Here is a 23,337-nt window from a genome sequence, read left to right as displayed (position 1 = left end):
GCTGCAGAACCACTGGCCTCAGAAGCTCATTACTTAAGAATAAACCTGTAACTTGAAGGAGTGTTGAAAACTTTCCCCTCTTTGTCCCCCTGGGAATTTAAATGAGATCAGTTCTGAGGGCAGTTCCTAAAGAGTGACTCTGCATTGTCAGGGACCGAGCCTCCCTTACATCATGCATCCATAAACCTGCTTTTCATTGCTTGTAAAAACACCCCCAGGAGATTTTAAGTGAGCCGTTAAAAGGCATCATTACTCTCCTGCCAGAGCTGCACCACAGCTTCCTCCTGCAGCAGGGAAACCTTCGACCACTTGTAACCCCACTGTGTGTACAGAGGAACACTCGCACGCAAGAGGAACATAGCGACATGTGGCTTTTAAAGTAAGGAACGTGAGCCCATCCCAGGAGAAAAGCAGTAAGCCTGGATGGTATGGAACTAGACAACTAGAGACAAATTTTCAAGGGCCCAACACTAACTCTTGGGACCTGGTTTTCCAAGCACTCAGCTCTCATTTCCATGCCAAAAGCACCAGATTTTCCAAAGTCCACAGCATCCAGCAGCTTCTATTGTGCCACTACCAGCTCAGAATCTAGCCTGCCCTTTTTGAAAGTCTGGCCACGTATTTTGGTGCCTAAATGGGCACCAAACTCTTTAGAAAAATCTAGCCTAAGGGCCCCATTTCCATCATGCAGGGATGTGTCAGTGAGACTACTGATTTCGGTGGGGGCATTCCTGATTGATATCAGAGTAAACCAGAGAGAATCAGGTTCCTGCTTCGAGCACTTTGCCTGATGTCAGCAGGTAAAAGTTACAGTATGTAACAAATGGGAATAGAACAGCGGTCCTCGAACTTTTGTACTGGTGACCCCTTTCACGCAGCAGGCCTCTGAGCATGACCCCCTCCCCCTTATAAATTAACATTTTAATATAATTTAACACCATTATAAATGCTGGAGGCAAAGCAGGGTTTGGAGATGGAGGCTGACAGCTCACGACCTCCCCATGCAATAACCTTGCGACTCCCTGAGAGGTCCCGACCCCCCATTTGAGAGCCCTGGGAACAGACAGCTTGGGAAGTGGGGGGGAGCTTAGGCTAAAGGGCAGTCTCATTCCACAGTGCAAGTCCCCATTCACATCCAGGTCTCGGTTACAAACAAGGACAGATCTTAGCAGTGAGGCGGAGTGGCCATAGTTTCTCAGATGTGCAGTGAATGAACTCCCTTCCTTCTCAATAAGGCATCTGGGGTTGACAGCAAATACCAGATGGCCAGCATGGTGTTAGCCCGCGCGCTGCAAACAAGTGAGCCAGAAGGGGATAGGGGTAGTTGTTTTGTTAAGTTATGACCTCACTAAAATGCCTGTTTATGCCCTTTTCTTCCTCCTCTTCCGTCCCACCCCCTTTGCAGGAAGCATTGCGGCCATTACAGTAACGGTCATTGTGGTGGTGCTGCTGGTGTTCGGGGTGGCAGCATACCTTAAGATCAGGTAAGCATCCACTTGGTAAAAGAATGGTTACCCCGAACATAAGAACGGCCATACTGAATCAGACCAAAGGTCCACCTAGCCCAGTGTCCTGTCTTCCAACAGTGGCCAATGCCAGGTGCCCCAGAGGGAATGAACAGAACAGGTAATCATCAAGTGATCCATCCCGTCGCCCATTCCCAACTTTTGGCTAACAGAGGCAAGGGACACCATCCCTGGAAGCAACTCAGTTATTGGAACAGGCTGGAGTACTTTCTCCTCTCCATGTGTATTCACATTGATGGGACTGACAGGTCACCTCCCTTCCATGCAACAGCTGATGCTAATACAGCAGAGCTGGTGGCACTGCTGCTGTCAGGCCTGGACTGTGAGTCAGTAACTGTTGTGTTCAGGAGAGGCCTGAGCCCGACTGCTCTGCTCTCAAGCCCCGGCAGCAGTAGTCAGGCTGCAGCCGTGTGCTGCTGGCCCACCACTGCACCTCAAACCCTGGGGAACCCAGCGCATTTCAGACTCTTGACAAGAGACCAGCGACTGCCAGCGATGGTAGCAATGGTGGTGTCGACACCTGGCCACAGGAATAAGAGCTCTGGCTCATTTTATCAAGGTCACTAAGCAGCTACCCGAAGACAATGGCATTCAGCCGTTATTGGGCTGGCGGGGCTACAAGCGCGTTAGCCGACAGTGAGTGGTACCACATCCCCTGCCTCCCTTGGTGCACCTCTACCAGCTCTAGGGGGCAATCGAAGGCATGCTATTATCTGAGTGCAAAGAGGCTGAGAGTTGAAGGAGACGCTGTAGCAATCCCATTTTATGTAGTTTTCAGTGGTACAAGGTGGCATTTTTCTCATTACAAAAGCCTCACTCACATGCCAGAGCCAGTACTGCAATGTGTTGTGACTGTAAACAGTAATTATCCCTCTGGCAAGCTTTACTCATACCCTATCTGTGACCTTAAAATAAGAACAGCCTACACGGGGCATCTTTAATTGGGTTTAATTTAAGGCTGAGGTAAGCCAGGTTTCTGTTTCAGTTACTTCATAGTGATTCATACCAGTTCAGGCTTGGGCCCAACCAAAGTAGTGCTGTGCAGAGCTATCACTGGTGTTATGGAGGGACACTAGAAAATAGATGAGTTAGTAAATCAAACAACAGCCAGCTATTCTTGCTGTAAAAATAAATGTCTTGTTTGAACGGACCCAGTCCTCCCTGGCCAAGTATTTCCTGGAAGTCAAGTGTTCGGTTGGCATTCTCTCTGACTAGAATAACTTAAGCGTGGCTGAAGAAGGGAGTAGGTGGCATTGAACAAGAACATGCTATTTTGGAAATTGAAAGAGGTTTTCACTGCTCAGGTAGGGCACAGCATGAACTGGGGTCCCTAGGAAGGTTCTCAAAGCTTGAGTGCAATTGCAGAGATTTTTAGAAGGATTTAAGGTATTTCAGAATTATATTCCAGGGGTATTTTTGGCATGACGCTTATGTGGAATTTGCCAGAGGCAAATCGCATTCTGTTAAAACAACAACAGAACTGCAGGATCCCAAATGCCACTGTATACTACACATGTGCACCATCCTATAAAAATCTCAGAGCCAGCATTTAATAAACATTCAGTGAAAGCAAGTTCCTTCCCAGCCTCCATACATCCAAATATTGGGCTCTATGCCAACCTCCCATCCGCAACCATGTCTCCCAAGCAGTGCTGAACAGGAGCAGAAGTCCTTTCCTGCCTCTGAGGGATGAGTTCAAGGCCCCAATGTCAGCATTATAAAAGCCTGCATATTTACTTACACACACACACACACACAACTTGCTTTCTGCAAATATTTTCATTTAAAAAAAAATTCATTATTTCCACAAATGTTCCTGACAGGAATCTCATGTGCTCTTATAGTCACAAAAAACGAACAGGAGAGGGTTGGGAACAGAGTCTCTTCTCACACAGTTGAGATCCAGCCCACAGACCACTAAATATTCAGAGCTTAACAAAACAACCCTATTAAAAATCCATAGCACTCAGTACACTACCAGACCTAACGCTAGTTCAAGAGGCAATATTAGTATCTATATACAAGCAGTAAGGTCTTAACTCCCTGCAGAGGAACAACAGACCATCTACTCCACTCAAATGCATTCATACCACAACACAGAATCATCGATCACCCAGAGGAATTAGAAACTAGAAGGCATGGGGCTCAGTGCAAACGGAAATAAAAAAGTAACTGATCAAATTGTGTTGCAATACACAGTCAGGGGACAGGATTGTTCCCTGATATCATTGAGGCCCATATCATTCCTATAGTGTAGACAGTATCTAGCTGTGTTTTAAGTTGTGCCCCTTAACTGGACCAAGGAAGCAGCTTTACAAGAAAACAGCTAGTATTAGACTTCTCGCTGTCCCAGATGGTTGATCATTAAAGATTTTAGGCACCTGGAGCTGAGATGTGATTTAGCGGTCATCTAACCAGAATCCAAACCATAGCCTAAAATTAATCAGGATCTAAACACTACCAATTTATCCTTTCACACATTAAGTTCCCTGGCCTGGCTACAGAGATGTGTTTTAGCAGTAGGTGCTTCTCAGTGTCTGCAGGAGCGAGGGCATCCCTTCTACAGGGCTGTGCACTGAATAGGAATAGCGCTGGAACAGTGTGTTTCTAAACCATTCCTAAATAATCCCAGACTTTTCTTCCCTCCCTCTCACCTTCCCAGACATTCTTCATATGGAAGGCTGTTGGATGATCATGACTACGGCTCCTGGGGAAACTACAACAACCCTCTCTATGACGACTCTTAGCAAAGGAAAGTTAATTGGGACAAGAAATAAATGTTCTTATTTATAAGTGCTTATACAGTAGAACAACAAAAGTTGCCGGATATGCATCCACTTCCAATTCCACGCCATCTTCTCTTCCTGCTGCTTCTTCCTCTGTTACACCACGGAATCATACTTTTAAGACAAGCCTAAATGCTGAATCATTGCAGTGGGACTAAACTGAAGCTGACGGAGTGCAGTCATGGTCTCGAAACCAAAGGCAGTCACTCTACAAGCGCAATAAATTTGAGTTTACGCTTTTAAGGAGGAAATTATATTAAAATCTCAGTGAGGGGATGGGAAGTAATCACCGAAAGGTTTTCATCTGTATGGCTTCTGTTCCTTTGATTTCTCTTTAATCTTCCCTGTCTGTTCAGAGCAGATGGGGTTCTGGTCAGAGCTCTGCAGTGCAGTACAGGCCTTCTATCGTTTATTACCAAAAGATCAAAACAAATTACCCAGGAGGCTGGGAAGTAGAGAAAAGGGAAACTCAGCAGGGTCATGCCAGAAACTGATGCTTTTATTGTTGGTCGTCTTTACCAGGGTGTCTCATTTTCAGAATGTTATAATTATAAATCCAGCCGAAGGTTAAATCCACCACCTATGTCACGGTGGGCGGCAGGTTTGCACACTGATGTGTTACACGTTGAAGTGGAAAATTAGTGATAAGCAGGAAGGGGTGACAAAGGTACCACTGCTGCTGCCATGAAGGCACGTGGCAAAAATGCCGGCAGGAGCTGGGAACTTTCTTTTCAGAAGGGTGAAACGTTAGGAGAAAACCCGTACATTGTCAGCACCGTGGCAACGCAAGATTCCGTGAAGCGCAACATTCACATTCAAAACACCACTTCCTCTGATCCGACTGCTGCTAGTGAAGAATGTGGTTATACCCAAAATAAACTGCAACTAGGAGAAACCAGTTCTGCTGCCCTTCCCTTCATTTAGGCTGCTAGGATGAGTAACTACTATTTAACATGAGGTAAAGATCGCAGAATTAGGCCCAAAATTAGAAGATGTGGTAGAGGTTTTCAAAACAGTCTATAGGAATTGCACACACCTCTCTTTGAAATTAACCCCTGGGATGCTTTGCTTTGAGAGTCTCAACTTCATGTTTAATAGCTGTTCCCTGCAGCAAATCTTCAGACCAATTCAGTCATTTCTCTCTCCCTGACCTCTCCCTTTTCTTTTCTAATTGTGTGAACAAGTCTGGGTGTGTTTTTTTATTACATAAAAGAAATTTGACAGATCACCAGTGCTGTAAGGAAACAAATATAGCGCCTGTTTCTACAGAATCGGAGATAGAAGTGTTGTCATCTGCTACATATATCGCTTTATTGAATTATGTTCTTACAGTTATTTTTATCTGGTAAGGTCATTTCCTAAAACAAGCAGGTATTTTTAATCCAGAGTTTGTGCTTACTAAACCTGCTACTGCTCCCAGTAAACAAAGCCATAGGGGTTCATTTATGAGGAGATCAAAACAGACTTGGCTTGTTTAAATGCACAATAGCATTTCCCATTGGAGCACACAGGGCCGGCTCCAGGCACCAGCTAAAGAAGCAGGTGCTTGAGGCGGCAAATACCAGAGGGCAGCAGCTCCGGGTCTTCAGCGGCAAGTCCCTCACTCCCTCAGGGAGCGAAGGACCAGCTGCCAAATTGAAGAGTGGAGCATCGAGATCGCGTTGCTGCAGCTTTTTTTTTTTTTTTTTGCGTGCCACTTGGGGGCAAACCTTGTCTTTTTCAGAGTAGTTTTTCCATTGTTTTAAAAAGCCAACACAGTATCATTAGGTTAACATGCATTAGCTCATCAAGGCTACAATGGTGGTTGGGATGAATTTCCATTTTACCAGTTTGACAGGTGAACCAAGACCTGCACTCCCAAAACGTAAGCTTGGATGGAAACTTGCGTTGTAGCTGTCACTCCCCTTTGTCAGATAGAAGGCACACATAACTACTTGAGTGCAGCGGGACATTTTGCTACAGTGGTGTTAGTTCCCCAGGATGAGATACCTGTGCTGGGGCCTTGCTGTTGGGAATAAAAGTCACCTCTACGGAGAACACAGACCATGTTTGAAAACCAGTCAAGAACTATGAGTTATTGGTACTGTAGTAGCACTGGGAGCCCCAGTAATGGATCGGGGCCCCATTGTGCTGTATAGAAACAGAACCCCTGCCTCAGAGCACTTGGGTGGCTCACCTTGGGTACTCCAGAGTAGCAGCACCTAAAATTAGTGGACGCTTGGAATATATGCTGTCAGTCCAGACTCCCTCAGTCAAATCGGGATAAGAAGTTACCTAGCATCACTTTAAGGAGCGTTGTGAGGTTTAGGGTCTAAACTGCTTTGACAGCCTCAAAAAACGCAATCTGCATAAATACAAAGGACAATGAGAAACCAGCATGTGTTAACTGCTTGTGCTTAACAATCTGTCCTACTTTGTATTTCGCTGAGGCACTAATGACCTTTCCCGAGCCTGAAGAACTAAAAAGTTCAAAAGCTTGCCTCTTTCCCCAACAGAATTTGATCCAACATGAGAAATCATCCAGAAGTACCCTTGTTGGGGCCATTATTATTGCTCTGTACCATTACATGGGATTCCTACTGTAGTACCCTAAAAGTATAGATTATGGATTGCTTAAAAAATACATTGTTTCTACAGCAGCTTTCAAATAAGGATCTTGTGGTGCTTTATAGACATTAATTAAGCCTCACACACACCTTTGATACAGGTAAGTGTTATCACATTACAGTTGGGGAAACACCCAGGGGTTGTCCCTGGTCACAAATGGCACAGAAAGAAAGAAACCAAGTCTATTGCCTTGGTTCTGCCCATCGGACCACATTCCCTACCATCTCTTGGTGCTCACAAAGATTATGTCTGCTTTATATTTCCCACATTCCCTGTGTTAAATCTCTCTCATTTAGTTATGTTAGGTACATCCAACATCATTGGAATGTCTCAGTGTGTCAGGGAAACAAACAATTCAAGATCAAAGGCTAGAGGTGGCCCACTTAGAGAAAACCACCTGTTTTGCTCAGTCCCTCCCACCTCCACTGCCGAAGTTAGCATATCATAAGCCAAAAAAATTCTGAAAAGTCGATCATCAACTTCTTCATAAAGAGTAGTGCGTCTCCAATCTTCTTTGGAAAGAGCTGGGGAATTAGCAGATTCAAAGGAGCTCAACTTTGGACGAATGACATATCTCATCCCTAGTTTCAGTTGTGAAAGAAACAAGGGATGAGATGAGTTTAGAAGAAGGGAGCTGCTAAGCCATCTCCTAATAGGATTTTTTATTTAATGGCGAGAGAGCTTTTCCCAGCAGTTTTCATATCACCCAACTGATGGACATTGTGCTTTACGGACACAAAAAAATGAGGAGGTCCCTGCTTCGCAGAGCTTTCAATCCAAGTAGCTGGTTGCTAGCCTATCAAAAGCAGTTACCATATACAGGCTATTTCTAATGCCAGGCCCCCCATATGCCCTAGTGGGGACAGCCAAAGTCACGTGATGAGATGTCACAACCATGGCATCAGTAATAAGAGCGGTTGATGAGATACCAGAGAAAACTGCAAGGACTGTCTGAAGTGTGTGTCAAGGGAGCTTCCAAGATCTCCTAGTTCCAGCAGAGTTAGCTGTTCATTAGTTCTCCTTCCTCCGATTTGCCCTGGATTACAGCCCCTCCTTAGTGTATTCCTCTTTCCCCGACACCTCAGAGGAGGGATTCACAGTATGTTAGGATGATAATTTGCACAAATTCACCTTTTGCCTCTAGCTTTCTGGCAATTAATGGATCAGTAAGGCTGCTTTTATTAAAAAAGTCAACAGATGGCAGAGCCAACACTCAGTCTGTAACAGTGGTCATTTTTACTTGGGGCAGGTGGGGAAAAAATGGGAAGATTTAAGTGGAGCCAATTGGATATTTGATGTCATCATAACCACATTCATTGTAAGGTATACCAATGACACCAATTAAAGTCATGCAAAGCTTGTGCCATGTTGTACTGAGGTGTGTTAACTTTGTGCTTGTTTCCATACAGTTCCTGGTGACATTTTTAAAGGGAGGAGTCAAGGACTCCAGCCTGAATCAAGTCATGTTGTAGCAGTGTTTAGAGTTACTCCCTGTAGTGACATCTCTGGGTTCTATGCTGGTTGGGTCTCCAGTCCCAGATCAAATTGTTCAGTCTACAAGTAGAGATAGTATCTTCTAATTGTGCCCTCATCTGGCAGGCTGAAAGTAGCCCTAACGGTTTTCCCCAATTCAGAATTGATCAGTTTTCATTGCTGCCTAGTTCAATGCTGACTTTTACTAAATAGAAAGAGTGACTGTCATTTTGTAGGAAGCTTGTGGGTATCCAGTAGCTGCAAAGCAGCCACTAGTGGAATCATAAAAGATTAGGGTTGGAAGAGACCTCAGGAAGTCATCTAGTCCAACCCCCTGCTCAAAGCAGGACCAACACCAACTAAATCATCCCAGCCAGGGCTTTGTCAAGCTAAGCCTTAAAAACCTCTAAGGAGATTCCACCACCTCCCTAGGTAACCCATTCCAGTGCTTCACCACCCTCCTAGTGAAATAGTGTTTTCTAATATCCAACCTAGACCTCCTGCACTGTAACTTGAGACCATTCCTCCTTGTTCTGTCATCTGCCACCACTGAGGACAGCCGAGCGCCATCCTCTTTGGAACCTCCCTTCACGTAGTTGAAGGCTGCTATCAAATCCCCCTTCACTCTTCTGAAATCCATAATCTTGCTCTCATTTAGAACCCTGCCTCCTTCCCTATATTCTCTCCGATCTTGATTCTCGTCACTGCTCCCTTGGCCTGCCAGTGCTTTCTATTACACTGCCTTTAGACCTGAAATAAATTCCTTGCCATCTACAAACTTCTCTTTCCTTCAAAAATGCCTCTGTTCAAGTAATCGCTTCCTCTTGTCAGTAAACCCCACACCCATGCTCCAGGCTCCTGAACTGTGATTCTCTCTCTTGCATTTGTTAGCCTTGTCTTTTGACTGGCAGCTGTACAAGAGAGAACATTTTGTGTGTGTAAGCCAACATCCTAAATGGAATTTTTCTGTAGAAAACAGAGCTAGTCACATTTATGGTCAAAGCATTCTTTTGACAGAGTCAAACTTCCATGAAATTTTTTTAATGCAGTGAATGTTACTGGAAAACGTTCAAAGTGAAACCATTGTTTTGAACTGGAAATTTGTCGTAGTTTATAACTTTTTGTTTTCTGGATGGGGAGACATTTCCCCCTTTCCATTTACTCTCCACTCAGTTGTCCCATGGGGTAGGCAAAAACTGAAATACTTGGGTTTTCAAAAACCAATGTGGAATTTTTCCATTTGAAAACAAACACTTTGACTTGAATTTTCTCCCAAAGATGTCCATGAAGAATTTTGAACATAGCTCACATTTGTCATTTCCTTCGGAATTTTGGGCAGAAACTAAAATGTGGGGGTTTCTACCAGTCCTAAAAGAAAGGCTGAAGTATTGCAGCTGAGTTGGCTGTGGAATTTCTGGGGACTATATTGTTCCTTGCTTTTCACCTCGATGTAAGACTTGGAAGAAGAAGAAGGATCCACTATAGCTAAGTACAAACTGTGGTGTGTGACATTCCAACCATTCACTTCCCAACAATTTAAGAAGGTGATATATGAACTAATAAAGCCTGGAGCCATTGCATTAGCATGGGCTGCTTTCAGAATGGTAGAGGGTCTACTCCCCTTCTTGTCCTAACCCCGATCAGGGACAGTTTAGTCTGGCCACTCAATTACTGCACCTCATAAGGCACAGGAACCATAAGCAGCTGTTTTCCAACCTACTGTGAGGAATGGTATTGAGTACTGTCTGCCCAGTGAGGCAGCCACAGACCTAATCTGTATGAGAAACTGCCATCCAAGTGAACACCTGGTCCTCATTACACAGCATCTGGAGGAAGCACCTGCAGCAAGAGCTCTGCCTCCCTTTTAGATGGTTTAGGAAGACAGGCAGGCTACTAACCGTGCTTTACAATGGGTTATTTGAGACCTTGTCTACATGGAGAAATTTTACGAGTTATACAGGTTTGACACTTACTCCACTGTAAGAATTGCTTTTCGAGGTTTTGTTTATGTGACTTGGGAAGTCCTGAGAACACTCTTATTTCAGAATAAGAGGATAGCACAAATATATTGGACTGGTATAACTGTGTCTGTTTAAATTCACACCTGAAATGGGTTTCCAGGCAGACAAGGCCAAAACTCAACCCAATCTTAGTGCCTGTTCATCAAGTCCTTTAACAGCCTACAAACTCTTTAAAGAATCTCTCCCCATGCACACTGCATTGTGCATCTTCGGTACGAAATGCTGAATGCCCTACATTAAAAAAAAAGAGGAATTCCACATCTAGAGTTGAGGGGACAACTGGAAATCTAGTCGGCTAAAATACATTTATTGTAGAGCTGGGTGACATCTTTCAAACTTTGACAAAACAGAAGCATTTCAGCTAAGTGCCCATGGCTCTTCGGCCGGCTCTAACTGGTCATACACCAGCCTGGCCATTATTTGTGGTTTTACGAAAATACCCCATAAGAATATCTCTGCCCATTGCTGTGTGAAATGCCCACATGAAACAAAGGAAACTGACTACACAAGAGAAACAGTGACAAGTATCAATCAACCTGTAACCAGAGCTGTGTGAGTAGACTCTTTTGGGGCGTGGCTCTGCGTGGGCACAAGAGTCTGCCTAGGATGGAACCAATCACTGGGGTCTGGGCTTATGTCTGAACACCCAGCATAATCCCAACCAGGGCCTCCAAGGTGCTCAGGGATCAGATACAAATGGTATAGGCCTAAATGCTGTAACAGCACCTCTCAGAAGGTAGGACCCTCTTCTGAATCTCAGTTTTCATTTTTAAGAAGTCTCTAGCTGTTCTGGTTGCAGCAAAAGCCTCGGAAACGCAACCTGAACATAATCAAAGTGGAGATGAGAGTGCAGAATGCCTGGAACACAACCTCTGAGGGAATGTGAACTGCCCCATTCAGCTCAGGGAGGGGTTCTCTCAAACGTTTCTGATGACAATTTAAATGTACACAATTTAAATGTTGACTCATCCCTCAGGTTAAAAAAAAAAGTTTTTTGGGGGTAGGGGTAAGAGTCACAGATCTGCACAATTTACCACAAGTGATAGCTCATTGGGTGCCACAAGTGGGTGGCATTTTGGAAATACCCCTATATATCATTCCCCCTCCCATCCCAATCATAGACTCATAGACTTTAAGGTCAGAAGTGACCATTATGATCATCTAGTCTGACCTCCTGCACAATGCAGGCCACAGAATCTCACCCACCCACTCCTGTAACAAACTCCCAATCAAGAAGGAGCCAACCCAAAGGAACCTAGCTGGACCCATGTGCATAATGAAGCCCTGCTGAGTGCAGACAAGTGGCACACTCCTACATATGGTGAACATCTGCACAATCTCCTGTGAGCAGCATTTCACGGGGCTGGAGTTTATTTGTCAGTGTAGTCTGGGACCTTCCGCTACCCAGCCTTTTGCAGGTGCTACTGTGATAAAAATAACTAGGTTACCACCACAAAAGGCTCTCGAATGTGCAAAATAAACTAAGAACGTCGTCATCCTGGCTAATCTCTTTCCAACCAGCTGCATTTGCTGTATTTTGCATCAACTGTAGCTGAAGATTCAGACAGAAGGGTGATTAAGTGGACAGGGTCCCGTTAACTTAGTCTAGGATCCTGCAAAACAAACCACAGATCATCTCTCCCTTGCCAGTGTGACACTCCAACGTGCACTCTGCTGTCAATGTCACATCCATGCACAGAGACCTTTCCCATGGGAAAGAGAGGCAATTTCTCTTCTCACACCTCCTATTTTTTAAATATATTAAAAAAAAAAAATTCCCCTCTCACCCCTATGGGTGGTGTGTGTCATCCTCAACCTCGGGTCCTCTACCAGAGGCCTGGGAGTTTGAGGGTTCTGCACAGTATCTTAGCTGTTCCTAGCACTGCACTCTTCTGGACAGAGAGCTCTGATGTTGTTCCTGGGATCTGTTGGAGCCACTCACCCAGCTTAGGAGTCACAGCCCCGAGTGCTCCTACCACCACTGGGACCACTTTGGCCTTCACTTTCCACATCCTCTCTAGTTCCTCTTTCAGGCCCTGGTACTTCTCCAGCTTCTCATATTCCTTCTTCCTGATGTTGCTGTCACTTGGCACTGCTATATCTATCACCACCGCTGTCTTCTGGTCCTTGTCTATTACCACGATGTCTGGTTGATTGGCCAGTACCTGCCTGTCCGTCTGGATCTGGAAGTCCCACAGAATCTTAGCCCTGCTATTCTCCACAACCTTCTGTGGAATCTCCCATCTGGTCTTGGGAGGGTCTAGCCCATACGCTGTGCAGATGTTCCTGTACACAATGCCAGCCACTTGGTTGTGCCGTTCAGTGTATGCTGTTCCTGCCTGCATCTTACATCCTGCCACTATGTGTTGGACTGTCTCTGAGGCCTCTCTGCACAGTCTGCACCTTGGGTCCTCTCTAGTGTGGTAGACCCCTGCTTCAATGGATCTGGTGCTCAGTGCCTGTTCCTGTGCTGCTATGATCAGTGCCTCAGTGCTGTCTTTTAGTCCAGCCCTTTCCAGCCACTGGTAGGATTTCCCAATGTCAGCCACCTCAGCTATCTGTCGATGGTACATCCCATGCAGGGTCTTGTCTTGCCATGGCACTTCTTCTGCTTGGTCTTCCTCCCATGTCTGCTGCTGCCTCAGGCATTCTCTCAGCAGCTCATCTTTGGGGGCCATCTTACTGATGTACTCCTGGATGTTCCGGGTTTCGTCCAGGACAGTGGCTTTGACGCTCACCAAGCCCCGCCCGCCTTCTTTCCGGCTGGTATACAGTCTCTGGGTGTTGGACTTGGGGTGGAAACCTCCGTGCATTGTGAGGAGCTTCCGGGTCTTCACATCGGCAGCCTCCATGTCCTCCTTTGGCCAGCTCACTATACCGGCAGGGTATCTGATGACTGGCAGGGTGTATCCGTTGATGGCGTGGATCTTGTTCTTCCCACTGAGCTGGCTCTTCAGGACCTGTCTTATCCTTTGGTGATACTTGGATGTTGCTGTCTTCCTTGCCTCCTCATCGTGGTTTCCATATATATTTAAATTCCTCAGAGGTATAAATACTAAGTGTAACATGGGAGCAGGGCTGTAGAGATAAGGTCTTATTTCTCCTACCCACTTCTTACTGATTGTGTGGACCCAATCGCTGGGGTCTGGGCTTACATCTGAACAGTACCCAGCACAATGCCGACCCAGGTCCCCCAGGAGCTCAGACACAGTAGATACATAAACCAATCGAGTCTCTACTCAGCCATTCATCAGGAGCTTGGGAATCAGAGGAGAGTCTGGACTTCATAGACATCCAAAATAAGAGGAAAAGAATGAGCGTGAAACATTCAGGAAAATGGCACCTTCTCCTGATTATTTGGGTCACTTTCGTACATTTCTTCTACATTTCCATCTTGCCTCTGATGTTACAGTTATTTGGGGTATTGTAGTGAGGCGGCCTGGCTCCCAGGTGCCCCGGAGAATGAAGAGCCCCGCCGGAGGCCAGACTGGGCGGAGCTACGGAGCTCTGAGCCCGCCCTGCAAAGGGTCAAGCGCCGACCCGGAAGTATAAAGGCTGGCCCTCCGAGCTCAGTAAGGGACCAGCCGTCAGAGGGGCCAGACGTCTGCGACCGAGCTCCTGCTGGGGAGGCCTGGCCGAGTCTGCCCCGCGCTTGCTACCCGGAGAAGGACTGGCCGAGACCGCCCTGTTCCAGCTACCCCGACGAGGAGCCGAGCCTACCTCTCGCCACCTACCCCGAGGACCCGCTGAGCCCGCCGTGGACACTCACCTTGAGGATCCATTGGGGGTTGACCCCTATGCCGAGGCCACGACGACTCAGGTACTCGAGGAGGGGGGGTTGGGAAGTAGCCCGGGGGCAGCCGACCCCAGTCTGGCTGCAGCACTGCCAGAGCCCATGTCAGTGTATTGTGGCCGGGATCCCCACTGACTCAGCCCAGCGGGTGTTCTGCTGCTGCTAGGGCCCCGGGCTGGGACGCAGTGGAGTGGGAGGGCCTGTGTCCCCCCTGCTACCCAACATCTGGGTGGCAGCCTCCCCCTCTCTCTGGGCCTGAGGATGCCTGAGCCTATTTGACTTTGCTGTGTTTGTTGCCCCGCCCAAACCCAGGGCCTGGACTTTACACGCTGAACGGCTTGCTCGGTGTAGTGAGGCGGCCTGGCTCCCAGGCACCCCGGAGAATGAAGAACCCCCCGTCTCTCGACAGTGGACACCCGTACAGGTATCCAGAGAGATTTGCTTTTAGAAGCCATACATAATATTTCAAGAAGCATGGAGCTCCCTGGATAATTAAAGGTAATTACGGGTAAACAGGATTTCATTTTTCTAGGGGATGCAATGTCTGAGATAAGAAAGACACAATCAAAGCATGCGAGGAGTAGGCATCCCATCGCATACCCATCTCTGCGCTTACAATGCGTCAAACCTGAGTGGCATCTGCTGCTGTCGGAGTTTGACTGACATTGGCACATCTCAGTTAGGAACCCGGCAGCATGTCTAATGAAGACACATAGGTTCCTGTCATCACTCCAACAGCTGATTAGACAATGCAGCTGCTCAAGTGTGCTGCTCTCCAGCACTTTTCCTCTCCTTCCTGAAGTAGTAGCATGAATTATTTAATACGGGTCATTTGTAATGCCAGTTATGCCCTCCAGCTGTTCTATACTAAAAACTTGGAATCTTATCACTGCTCCCCCACCAGCTGTTCTGACTTTGCACAGACACAACACTTCTTTCATACCTGGAGTGGCAAGGGGAAAAATAGACTGTTTCAGCAGGGGCAAACATGTCAGCATTTCAGTAGGTAGTGATCCTTAAAGCTAGCCCTGATCCTTCAAACCTGTGCACCCACATCTCCCATTGACTACAGTGAGCAGCAGGGATTCAGGCCTGTTATTTTATTCTGGGGACTGCTGTATTCACTGCTCAGTGGCACCTCCTTGCCGTTCATCTGGGGAATTAGCTCAGCCAGCTGGTCAGAGGCCCGTCCCTGTGGTTACGCAGTCCATCAATCCCCTCACTCACTCACTCCACAGCAACTTCTGCTTCTGGAGCTGCAGAACTTTCCTCTTCATAGCTCAGCCCTCCGGCCAAGTCACATTCAAGTTCCCACCCCCCTTCTGGGATACTGCAAGTCCTTTGAGGCAAACCCCATCCCAGGTGGTCAGCTCCCTACTACCTGGTCTGTGCCACTCCCCTAATAGCTGGTAGGGGGACCCGGCCCCACCCTCTGCAGCAGGTTCCAATCCAGGGACCCTCAACACAGCAGTTCTGGGCATTAATCTTCCAGCCCTGACTGCTCCTTTCTGAATGGCTTCCTACTCTGCCCTGACAGCTTCCTGCTCTCCCCCCTTGTACCAGGGAGTGCAACTACAGGTCTCCTCTCCCAGCCTGCCAATGTCCTCTCTTTATAGATCCTGCCCAGCTCCTTCCCCAAGCTGGACTTCATCTGCAATCAGGCCCTCGCATTCTCTAGGTTTCCTCCAGGTTCAGCTTAAGGTTAATTGGTCTATCCCCCACTACTTGTGTTTTTCTGTCTGGAATCTCCATAGGGGACTTTGCAATCACTTGATTAGCATTTTGTTCAGCCTATAAATGGGATTCCCTGCAGCACATACAACACTCAATTCACATGTAGACCAACAGACATCTTTTGCCTGCATGAAACCAGTTTCTGACATTCTAATGACTCATCCCAACTCACACACTTTAAGAATATAATTTTCAGTATATCTACATCAGGGGTTCTCAAACTGGGGGTTGGGACCCCTCAAAGGGCCATAAGGTCATTATATGGGGGGTCACGAGCTGTCAACCTCCATCTCAAACCTCGCTTTGCCTCCATCATTTATAATGGTGTTAAATATATGAAAAAGTGTTTTTAATGTATAAGGGGGGGGTGGTCACACTCGGAGACTTGCTGTGTGAAAGGGGTCACCAGTACAAAAAAGTCTGATAACCCCTGATCTACGTAAATCCTTAAGCATTGTCCGCACATACATTTCACTAGGATTACAATGACCATTGAGACAAAGGTTTAAGTCTTGGCTACACTTGCAAGTTAGGGCGCCCAGGACTGATTTAATGCTCTCTAACTCCTGAGATGTCCACACTGGCAAGGCACTTAGAGCGCCCCTGGTAATCCAGCTCCACAAGAAGCATAAAGCTTGCTGTGCCCCGGCTGGAGCGTCAGTGCAGACAACATGTTCCATTACTGCATTGTGATTGGCCTCTGGAAACGTCCCATCATCCCCTGAAATCAAGTGGCCACTCTTCTCATTGTTTTGAACTCGGCTGCAAACATGCGAATATCTCCTTTCAAAGCTCCATTTCTGACAGCCCACATGCTTATCTACTCTGGGACACACAGCAAACCATTATGTGGAATGCTCCTTCTGCAGAAACAGGTGTGTGTGTGTGAGAGAGTGTGTGTGTGTGTGAGAGAGAGAGAGAGAGAGGTGGGGGCTGATGTCGGGTTTCCCCCTCCCCCTGCCACTGTCTGAACTCACAAGATAGCATGCTGACACACACTGCCCCGCCCCATGCTTTGCAAACCCTTTCCAAAGCGTACTGCAGCCACTTGCACACTGGGATAGCTACCACAACGCACTGCTTTCTGTGGCCTTGCAAGAGCTGCTCATGTGGACATGCTCCCCGGTCACAAGGAGCACAGTGTGAACACACAGCAGCACTTTCCCTGCTGCTGTCTCTGAAGGCTGGTTTAACGACTGGCGCTCTGCATCTGTGAGTGTAGCCATGCCCTTAGTTTCCATACAGACCTTATATGACACACTCTGGCAAACTAGGAAGCAGATACCAGACCTGGGGATCCTTGCAACTCTTATGCACCCCATGCCCTCTGCCATTTGGCACCAAAAGGTCCCTTGGTCACACCCTTCTTTCCATATGAAAAAAATATTGTCCTACAATATTATGCCCCAGGAAGTGGTCAAATGAGTACACCGTGCTGCATAGCATTGGGAGCTATCATTATAGAATACAACAAGGGAGCTCACTGACCTGCTGTACATTCTAATGACTTGGTCACCACAAGTCAGAGTAAATCATCTGACATCTCCTGCCCCTGTAGTGTCTGAGCAACACACACCTGTCTGTGGAATCAGAGGTAATAGGTTTAACTCGTTTATCCATAAGCGTTTTGCTAAGCTTTAGTCATCCTGCGTGTCTGAGGACTCCAGCTTTAATTAGGCTGCCTTCAGTAACTTAAGTGCCAATGGTGTTGGTTCAGTATGAAGACATCACAGTCTGAAGCGATCACAAAGTGTGGCCAGGTTTTTTCAGAAAGAACTTCAGCTTATAAAACAAAAAACCTTTTCAAGAAAAGAAAAAAAAAATCCAGGCAATGCTAAGGTTGCAGACTCCGACCTGAATCTGCAATACAAGTGCTTAACTTATACTCATGAGTAGTCCCATTGAATTCACTTATCTAAGTGGTTGCAGATCCAGACCTCAGAGCCCAGTCATGGTCCCACTGAACTGAATGGCAAAACTCCCATTCCCCTAAATAGGAACCGGGAAGCCCAACTTAAGTATACAAGGGCGGATATTCTCTCTCGGTCACCTCGAAGTTTATGGGGTGAGAGCTGCTTGGCATGTTTTCTGAACGGTACGTTAAACAAAGACGGGCCATTATCTGAGTGTTTGGTTTAATGCACCAGCCCTCACCTTGCCCCCTGTGATAGGGCAGGTAACTCCCCACCATTCAAGAAGGGGTTAAAGAACAATCAGCCCCGACCCGCTGCGCCTGTGCAGCTTGTCAGGCCTGGGGGCAGACCCTTAAACGGGAAGAACCCAGCCCAACGGGGGCAAGACCCAAACAAGCAGAGCCAGAGCTGCCAGTCCAGGGCACTGGACTGTGTCGTAGAGACTGGCCTGAGAGTTCCCCCAGCCTGACAAGAGGTCAGTTTATTTCTTTCGTTAAAACTCCCAGGATTAAATCTCAGCAGGACGGTGAGAGCCAAGACTCTCTGAAGAGCCTGAAAAACGGCCTCCTCTCTGCTTTGGGTGAAGGAGGGGCCCTGAGCCCCTTGGGGGCATTGGAACTTTTTACTTGGACTGTTTCCTACTCCCCACCCTAGGAGGGCATGGACTTGCTACGGGGCACAGCCTGAGGGCTACCCTCCAGGACTCAACCATCGGAGTGACCTCACCTAGGTAACAAGATGACGATGAAGCAAGCAAGGAGCCTGTCTTCACCCCAAGTGGGGAGGGTGGAGGGGGGGGAAGACAGAGAACCTTAAGACACAACCTTTGACACCCCCACTGTTAATTTCTCTCTCTGGTTGGTTTTGAGACCTGGTTACCCGGGCATGTGTTAGCGAGACCAAACTGGGCACACAGCACTTAAATGGTGACAAAGATCTGGTGCAGAGAAACGATTAGCCAGAATATCCATCGACAGCTTGTATCCACAGTTGCCAAAGCATTATGAACCAAGGCCCCTACGTTCTCCTTCCTGCCCAGAAAAAACAAATTCTGGTCGTTTGTTGATATGTCAAGAGAGGTCCCTTCCAGCAAGTGAAGAAACCACCCTCTCATGTCAGTTTATCAGTGCAAGTGCGTGGGTGCAAAAGCTTCCTGATAGGGCTTTATCTAATTCCCAGCAACTTCACAAGGTGGTGAACTGGGTGCTTAGAGATAGGGGAGGCTTTGGAAAGCAGAGGCCTCAGTGGCTGAGTCAGGTGGAAAAAGTATGAAATAAAGAAAAAAGCTGCAATCCCATCTAAATCTTCGGCTAAAGAGGAATACTGAAGATAGCTCATTCCTTTGTCAAGCAGCCATTTGTTTTCCAGGTCAGAAGTAACAATGGGAACCCACAGATAGCCCTGCTCACAGCAGCCTGCTGTCCCCCAACCTGTCAGGACATCGCCAAATGTTATTGCACATAAATCACATCTGCCATCATAGTATCAGGCAGATCTGAGCCACCACGCACTTCATTTAAGCTTTCAGTTAATCATGGTTATCGATGCAAACTCTACTTCTCGCTTTTGCTCAGCAGCCTCCAGTAAATCAAGCGTTCTGGGGACGACAAAGCCTGCTCCATTTGCATAATTGTTTCATTCGCTGCTTTCCTTCAATATATGCATGATCTCTTATTTTCATAAAGTGCATTTAACAAATGCAACTGGGACCACAATAGTCATCTGAGAAGGTCAGAAGAAATTAGCGTCGAGGCCGGGTCTGCAAAGCATAATGCCAATCTAATGCTCACTGAGGCGTGGAAATATGATCATGCATACCTTTAGGGATTCTCTGACACATCTAGATTTCCTAGGTGTTTGTGCATTAGATGAATAATATATTCTCACTTTGTACATTCCCAGAGATAAAACACCCTGCTCACTGATTCTTCTATTCAGCAGGAAGAGGAGGACAGGCCTGTTCCCCTCACATACCTGTAAAAGGACTTGGTGAACAACATGTCACTCATCTGAGAGGTCAGTATGTAAATCAGGAGCTGATCAAAGGCCTGGAATTTGGCTAGCTAGCCTCAATCCAAGCCTAACACTTTGTCTGGCAAATGCATAGAACACCGTCACGCATAGGAAACAGGACGAAGGCTGAAGTTATACAGTGCGTCTCGCTATTTATGGTGTTTCAAAACCAAGTTAAAAGTTGTTAAGTGCCAACAGTATATCCCCATATTATTTACAAAACCCAGACAAGGAAACAGTTGTCAGATTGACCGGATCTATTTCTTTGAAGTAACATATTTTAGACAAAAGAAAAACACGAGATCTAATCTACTTGGATTTCAGTAAGGCATTTGATACAGTTCCACGTGGGAAATTAGTTAAATTGGAGAAGATGGGGATTAATACAAGAATTGAATGGTAGATAAGGAACTGGTTAAAGGGGAAACTACAATGGTCATGCTGAAAGGGGAACTGTTGGTCTGGAGGGAGGTTACTAGTGGAGTTTGTCAGGGATCGGTCTTGAGACCAATCTTAAACATTTTCATTAATGACCTTGGCCCAAAATGTGGACATGCGCAAATAAAATTTGCAGATGACATGAAGTTGGGAGGTATTGCCAATACAGAGGAGCACCAGAACATTATATAAAAAGATCTGAATGACTTTGAAACAGGAGTAATAGAAATGGGATGAAATTTAATAGTGCAAAGTGCAACGTCATGCATGTAGGGACTAACAACAAGAATTTTTGCGATCGGCTGGGAACATATCACTTGGAAGCAACAAAGGAAGAGAAAGACCTGGGAGTACTGGTTAAATCGCAGGATGACTATGAGCTGCTAATGTGATGCATCTGTGAAAAAGGCTAATGCAATCCCTGGATGCATCAGGCGAGGTATTTCCAGCAGAGAGAGGGGCATATTATTGCCATTATACAAGGCACTAGTGAGACCTCGTTTAGAATACCGTGGACAAGTCTGGTCTCCCATGTTTAAGAAAGATTAATTTAAACTGGAACAGGTGCAGAGAAGAGTTACTAGGCTGATCAGAGGAATGGAAAACCTCCCTTATGAGAAGAGACAAAGCACTTGGCTCGTTTAGATTAACCAAACTAAAGGTGATGGAAGATAGGCTTGCTCTCTACAGAGGAACAAACAGCAGGGAAGGAGAGGAGCTATTTAAATTAGGGGCCAATGTGGACACAAGAACAAATGAATATAAACTGACCATTAACAAGTTTAGGCTTGAAATCAGATGAAAGGTTCTAACCATCAGAGGAGGGACATCCTGGAATAGCATCCCAAGGGGAGCAGCAGGGGCAAAAAAACCAACCAAACCAAAAAAAACACCTAACTGACTTCAAGATTGAGCTTGACAAATTTATGGAAGAGAAGGGAGGATGAGGCTGCCTACAATGGCATACGGCCCATCCATGTCTATTAGTAAATCTCTCCAACAGCAGAGATGGGACACTAGATGGCGAGGGCTCTGAGTTGCTACTGTGAATTCTTTCCCAGGTGTCTGGCTGATGGGTCTTGCTGACATGTCCTGAAACTAACTGATAACCATATTTGGGGTTGGGAAGGAATTCTCCCCCAGGTCAGATTGGCAGGGTGGGGTGGGGGGTTCACCATCATCTGCAGCAGGGTCACTTTCAGGTTTAAAACTAGTGTAAATGGTGGCTTCTCTGTAACTTGGAGTATCTAACCCATGATTTGAGGACTTCAATTTCTCAGGCAGAGGCCATGGGTCTATAAAAAGGAGGAGAATAGTGAGGTTCTGTGGCCTGTGGTGTGCAGGAAGTCAGGCTAGATGATCATGATTGTCCCTTCTGGCCCACAATCTGAGTCCAAGATACCATAAATGTAACAATTCCTTCTTGGTCTTCGGGTTAACTGGAACTCTAATTCAGGGATGGTGATGTAGGTAGGGCAACATCTAACGATCTCAGACACCAAACCTTTCACCGTGCAGCTCTATCCAGCTGCTACGTTCTATTTCCAGTTATCTTAAGTACAGCATAACTTTATAGCCATATGGGTATCTCACCAAAAGTGGTAGAAAATGAATGGCACCAACTGGCTGGGAGAGAAGGAAATGCATCACTCATGGAAGCAGGGCTGCATTTTCCAATAGCCACATCAACTTTCACTCTCCAGGTAAATTAAGTATACTCCTCAGACAAAGTAGATATGGTCAGAGGATGCTGACCTCAGCCATGTATGAAAACAGTAACTGGACCAAAATTGTTTTTTGGTCAAATTTTTTGGGTGTGGCCAAAATACGGCTTTTCAACCAAAACAAAAATTCTGTAAGACATTTTCATTATGGACAAAAGATTTTTTTCAATGAAAAATGATAAATTGTTCTTTTGGTTTTTTCCTCCCCATCTTTCCAGTGCGAAGGAGGGAAACTCTGAAAAAATGATTTCGTTTAGCTAAAATAGAAAATTATAAAATTATTGCTCTGTTCCATTTTTTTTTTCCAGACAATACATAGCATTTGCCAGCCAGCTTCCATGTTACCCTTCTGCAGACATGTGAGTGAAGCCAGGACATAAAGATCAGCCTCTTAACAGCACCTTACTACAGCGAGCATGAGCCCAGCCCAACAGAATTCTGCCAACTCATTAGTGATTGCTCTAAGAATTCTTAAAACATCAGCAGTTCTAGAGCGGCTTGGGGATCATTCCTTAGCTCAACTGCTATAAGAGTTAATGTTGACTCCAAGCTGAAGATGTAAAACAAACTATAAAGAGACAATGTCAAGTAAGATATAAACACAGAGGAAAGCTACAGCTGTTAATCACTGTGTATAAGCAACACGGCTACTTTCGGATAGTACAGATAATTTTTCATTGCCTTGGTCCTCAAGAGGTCAGAAGCCTGGAGCACAGTGTGATGTGTGAGAGGGAAGAAGAGATCAGCAGACGGGAGAAGGGAAAGATCCAAGTCAAGGAGAAGCCTCCATTACTTGGGACTAATACAAGTTAAACATGAAATGAACCTAGTTACTCACTGGGTTGGATTTTTTTCTTTCCTTTGCTGCTTCTCCATTTATTTGCTCCCATAAGGTTGTTCTCTGCCTCCATTATAGCAGCTCAGGTTCTCCAATGCATCCTCATGCCAATGCAGAGCCCAGCACAAAAACCAAGACACGGCAACTGGGGCTACTTAACTTAAGCCCAAGTTGCCACAGCCTCAATGCATGTGGCAGCAGCTGGACAATATAAAGCATTTCAACTACGCCTGTTCCTAGTCCTGCCACCTCCCTCACGCTAACCCCTTGTATGCCCTCTGTACCAGGTCTTTAGGAATACACACCTGGAACGATGCGGCCTCTGGTGGGACACTACTGAGAGTATCAGTTCAGGACAAATTGCTTAGAGCAGGACAGTCACAGCCCAAAGCTGGGATTTCTTTACTATCAAGGCACAGCAAACCAGCCAAACAGAGAGGACTTCGGTTTTACCCCACTGGCTAACCAAAG

General features: G+C 46.3%; 1 protein-coding gene and 1 long non-coding RNA gene across 2 annotated transcripts in view; both read left to right on the top strand.

Annotated features, from left to right (window-relative positions):
• Window positions 1-8,280, top strand: part of PARM1 (prostate androgen-regulated mucin-like protein 1) — a 61,691-nt gene extending 53,411 nt beyond the window's left edge. The window contains exons 3-4 of the mRNA XM_032762320.2: window positions 1,406-1,484; window positions 4,189-8,280. Coding sequence (XP_032618211.1) covers window positions 1,406-1,484; window positions 4,189-4,273 — 164 coding nt within the window. The 3' untranslated portion in view covers window positions 4,274-8,280. The remainder of the gene's footprint in view (window positions 1-1,405; window positions 1,485-4,188) is intronic.
• An 11,410-nt stretch (window positions 8,281-19,690) lies between these two features.
• LOC116814590 (uncharacterized) lies at window positions 19,691-22,853 on the top strand. Its single transcript, XR_012655906.1, has 2 exons — window positions 19,691-19,869; window positions 22,337-22,853. It is a non-coding gene; the product is annotated as an uncharacterized LOC116814590 (long non-coding RNA).
• Window positions 22,854-23,337: the final 484 nt, after the last annotated feature.

This window comes from Chelonoidis abingdonii, chromosome 5, assembly GCF_003597395.2.
Source record: "Chelonoidis abingdonii isolate Lonesome George chromosome 5, CheloAbing_2.0, whole genome shotgun sequence".
In the NCBI taxonomy this organism is placed as follows: domain Eukaryota; kingdom Metazoa; phylum Chordata; order Testudines; family Testudinidae; genus Chelonoidis; species Chelonoidis abingdonii.
This window is presented reverse-complemented; position numbering and strand designations above follow the sequence as displayed.